At 39.3% G+C, this 5,226-nt stretch overlaps 1 protein-coding gene across 1 annotated transcript; it reads left to right on the top strand.

The window, feature by feature from the left end:
• Positions 1 to 599: 599 nt before the first annotated feature.
• On the top strand, positions 600 to 2,198 carry LOC115155325 (trace amine-associated receptor 13c-like). Its single transcript, XM_029701893.1, has one exon. It carries the CDS (start codon positions 708 to 710, stop codon positions 1,665 to 1,667), a length of 960 nt encoding a protein of 319 aa, XP_029557753.1. The 5' UTR covers positions 600 to 707; the 3' UTR covers positions 1,668 to 2,198.
• The last annotated feature ends 3,028 nt before the right edge of the window (positions 2,199 to 5,226 follow it).

The following is a 5,226-nucleotide window of genomic DNA, read 5'->3' on the forward strand; positions in this document are numbered from 1 at the left end:
TGCTGGCTACTCTTCTGTGGTTTAACCCAACAAGAGAAGGTCACAAGTGAGTCCCTAAAAGCTGCCTGGGTTTAAATATATTGTATTTTACAGAAAGTATATAGTTCAATTGATAGATACAGAGTTCCACATTGTTAGGCTATTAGATTACTTGCCAAGCAAAGTATATATTTTTCCATAAACCCTGGCCAGCTAACATGTGGAGTGCTGACATGTCTCCTGGTGTAGTGGGTTCTGGTCCAAACTGAGCAATGACAAAACCCAAAACGGTTAGTCTTACACATGTATGCTATTTCCCATGTAAAAGATTTAAAAAATCATCACCAATGTGGCATTTTTTCCATTAAAATGCTCAGAATTTGAGAAGATTAACCCTTTCTCTCATGTCTAACTACCAGTAAGGCTGAAGGACAGGACAGGTGGGCACAGCAACATCCAATCCTGTCATACATTACATCATGCTTTCACAAATGATTTCTTTATCCAACCATTTTTTTTCTTAATTTCTGTGCTCACTTGGCTATGTTTTGTGTGTGTGTGTGTGTGTGTGTGTGCGTGCAGAGAGACTCTGGAGAGGGGAGTGGCTGTCAGTCAATCAGGGATAAATAGAGAGGCAGAGCTCAGAGTTTGTCAGAAGGCGGACCTGACAGGGTCACACACAGGACCAAGCAGGAGCAGGACCTCAGCATTTTGATCATTTTCTACAAATGGAGGAACATGAAGATATTCAATACTGTTTTCAAGACAGAAACTCTTCTTGCAGAAAGACTTTGCCATCGACATCTATCTACATAACACTGTACATCTTCTTCTCATTGCTTTCAGCAGTTACAGTATTTTTTAACATACTGGTGATCATCTCCATCTCTCACTTCAAGCAGCTCCACACTCCAACCAACCTGCTCATCCTCTCTCTGGCTGTGGCAGATGTCCTGGTGGGACTGATTGTGATACCAGTAACGACTGTAGCATTAATGGAACCATGCTGGGGTTTTGGGGAATATTTCTGTGTTTTTTATTTCTACATCACTTGTTTATGTGCTTCTTTATCTCTGGGCAGTTTGGTGTTGATATCTATTGACCGCTATGTTGCTGTGTGTGATCCCTTATTGTACCACTCTAGAATAACAATAACAAGAATGATGTGTTGTATATTCATTACCTGGTGTTTTTATATCATATATGATGCTGCTATTATAAAAATATTTGTAAATGTACAGGTACCCAGTCAGTGTTTGAAAGAATGTTTTATTGTTGAAGGGTTTATGTGGGGTAATATCATTGACCTGGTAATTACAATGGTTGTCCCATGTTCTATTATTCTAACACTTTATTTGAAAATCTTTGTGGCGGCCAGATCACAGGCCAGAAAGGTATTTTCAAAAGAGGCTGCCAGTGTGTCTGGTGTTAAAACTGTACAGGCAAATAAGTCTGAGAGAAAAGCAACAAAAACTCTATCTATTGTTGTTTTCAACTATCTCATTTGTTGGATTCCAATTCAATTTTATTTATTTTTTCTTTTAGTTGACAATGTATCATCATTCATCATCAGCTTTCTGCCACTTGTTAATTCCTTAATTAATCCAATAATTTATGCTTTCTTTTATCCATGGTTCAAAGTGACAGCTAAACGTATTTTAACTCGGGTGAAGTTAAGGCGTTCATAGTTTCTATGTTTTTATTCTCTAGTTTGACATAATTATGTTATACTGTTTTGTTGTTGTTATTACTTCTTTCATGTAACAATATATTGGCATTACTTCGCTCCGTGTTCTCGTCATAGATACATGTGGGGTTGATACAGAATGATTTTCCTGAGTTGAATTGGAATGAGTTGGAGAATGCATAAGAAGGCATAAGCTTGTTTTATAAAATACATTGTAGTCATTTTGGGTTGTATATTCCAAATACTAAAGTCTGTGGTTGTTCCATATTATTTAATAATAAATTGTATGTAATTATTCAAAAAGTACATTTTGAGGATGTCTATGTTGTTTAACATCACCCTCTGGTGGCTTAATTGGACACAATGTCTTTAACAAGTGTAGTAAAGTTGAAATGTACAATACCTCATGATATCAGATAACATCCAGGTCTAAATCAATGGTCTATTGTAGTAGTTGATGGTAAAATGTAAGAATATGCAAGTATGGGTAACACTTTATAATAACATTCAGTAATAAACCATTTGTAAGGCATTTACAGTTTGTTCACCATTAATCATTACTCCCACATTAGTTAAATGTTAGTCAGCTAGGTATTCTCACATTTATAAATAACTACTATATGTATTAATGATTAAACACAACAGTGCAGGAGACTGTAGCAGACACTTCAACCTCAACATACTGGGTATGAACACTACCACTACTCTCACTACATCACTGCTGCCAGGTCAGGGGTCAAAGCAGAGCAGCTCTCTCAGATACTGTTTACTCTGAATGAATATAGAGATTAGTAAGACTTTATAATAACACTTTGTAATAAACCATTTATAATTGATTAGTAAATAGTTTATTCATCATTCATTTATCATTACTCCCAGATGTGTTTTAATAATCTAGTTATTCACACATTTATAAACAACTTGTATAGTATGTAATAATGATTCAGCAGATCGTTCATCAGATGTTTAATACATGTCCTTATAAACCATGTACTAATCATTAGTAAAGTCGTTTTGAAGTCTCTAATCTAAAGTGAGGATTATTCTTACGTTCTTAATACTTTATGTGTTTTGAGTGACCAGTGTAATTTATCACAATAAGATGGACATGCTGTTGGTAGATATTCCAGCAGTACCTGATGCTCCTTCAGGTCTCAAAATGACCTAGAACATATAAACGGTTAAACAATAAATACACAACACAGAGGATGTTAAAGGAAATATATTGAACATTTTATTCCAAAACAGTCACTCTGTTGTAGTAGTGTGCTGAAGGAAGTAACGTGTTTTGTCTGAAATTGACAGCATTTGTGTTTGTTGGCAGTGACTACAAAAACCAAAGTATGGATTGCAGTCACTCATTAGAGCAGTTCTTAAACTGCTTACAGGGTAAGGGAAACTATATCTAAATACATAATTTAATTGAACATTACGTTTAAATGGTTACCACCTCTAATACACTACAAGTGAAGTTGTCCAAATACTTATTACTTTTTCAAATGGGGGGACTAGATACATAAGGTGTTTTTGAAAATTCCCTCAAATAAAAGGTGACATTCTATAATGTCTCCTCATATGAAACATTTGATCTCAAATCCATAGTACTGGAGTAAAGATCCTCATTTAAAAACTGTTTCACTGCAGTGTTTTACACCCACTGGGCACACTGGTTGAATCAACGACGTCAGGATGAAGTGGTTGGTGCCGTTCAGTGGGAACGGGCAATCTCTGTGGCAGCGGAGCGATGATCCAGTCCTGCAGAAACGTCCTTGAAGATGATGTGGAGGGCCTCACCAGGAGATCGACAGAGCCCCTCTTCTGTAGGGGGCGTCACCGGGAGGTAGACAGCTCTCCTCTTCTGTAGGGGGCGTCACCGGGAGGTCGACAGCGCTCCTCTTCTGTAGGGGGCATCACCGGGAGGTAGACATCTCTCCTCTTCTGTAGGGGGCGTCACCGGGATGTCGACAGCTCTCCTCTTCTGTAGAGTGTGTCACCGGGAGGTTGACAGCGCTCCTCTTCTGTAGAGGGCATCACCGGGAGGTAGACATCTCTCCTCTTCTGTAGAGTGCGTCACCGGGAGGTAGACAGCGCTCCTCTTCTGTAGAGGGCATCACCGGGATGTCGACAGCTCTCCTCTTCTGTAGAGTGCGTCACCGGGAGGTAGACATCTCTCCTCTTCTGTAGAGGGCATCACCGGGAGGTAGACATCTCTCCTCTTCTGTAGGGGGCGTCACCGGGAGGTTGGCAGCGCTCCTCTTCTTTTTCAGAGAGCATCACGAGCGGGTTCAGAGATACAGCCACCGGTGAGGCATGGAACTCTGGGATGGTTATGGTTTACCTGAACGGGACAACCTTCCCCGGGTGGTGTGACATGAAACTGTCTGTTGTCATGGTGTAGCGGCAGCTCCAGCACCAGTCTGTAGTAACGACCCGGTTTACGCCAGTTCTCTGCTAGTGCTTTGAAGTCCAGGGTGGGGCATCCGTGCTCTGCACTGTTAACCGATTTTGTAATTTCATAAGTAACTTACTGTATTAATTATGGTGCATTGTCGGGAAACATTTGTTGGTGTGGAAAGAGTCTCTGTCTCATTAACATATTTTAAGGCATGTCTTGTATGTTCCAAAATTTTTGGCACCTGCTAGTGAGAGTTGTGTAGCAATTATTACTATCATTATTATACTTTTTTATCATTATTATTATTATTATTATTATATATTTTTTAATCAAATGGCTACCCAGACGATTTGCATTGTCCCCCCCTCTCTGTTTATTATCTATGCATATTCGCTTTAACTCTACCTACATGTACATATTACCTCAATTACCTCGACTAACCGGTGTCCCCGCACATTGATTCTGTACCGGTACCCCCTGTATATAGTCTCGCTACTGTTATTTTACACCTGCTCTTTAACTATTTGTTATTTGTTATTTTAATTTTTTTACTTAACACTTATTTTTCTTAAAACTGCATTGTTGGTTAAGGGCTTGTAAGTAATCATTTCACTGTAAGGTCTACACCTGTTATATACAGCGCATTTGACAAATACAATTTGATTGAATGATTGATTGAAAAACAGATCGAACAGGCCTTGCTTGGAACATCCCTGCCTGGGTACGCATTCGAAGAGGAAGTCTTCGGGCGAGATGATTTGAAAGCCATTCGAATCTCTTCAGTAGCGTATTGTCCAGACTCCAAAGTGACAATTTTAGGTTGTTCTAAATTCAATAGCTCAAATGCCACCAAATCTGTTAGTTCGTATGTATTTTCAAACACTTGCACAGAGGTCAACTGTTTTGTGCCTGTCTTTAGCTTCAAGTGTCGAGATTGGTTTAAGGTGCTTGATATGATGAAACAAGTGCAACAGTTTTTCCACCATCGTGAACATTTACAAAGATGGTCCCTTCTGTCCTAAAGACAGAACTTGGGCTTAACGGCAAGAAGGTTGATCTATCATCAAAAAGAAAACATACGAAACCTGGAAGGCCATGGAGACCCAGCGTGGAAGAGGCCATGTCTGAGGCCCTCACAGCTTGAAGACGGGGATTTGGAGAATGA

Source organism: Salmo trutta, chromosome 20 (assembly GCF_901001165.1).
Source record: "Salmo trutta chromosome 20, fSalTru1.1, whole genome shotgun sequence".
In the NCBI taxonomy this organism is placed as follows: Eukaryota; Metazoa; Chordata; class Actinopteri; order Salmoniformes; family Salmonidae; genus Salmo; species Salmo trutta.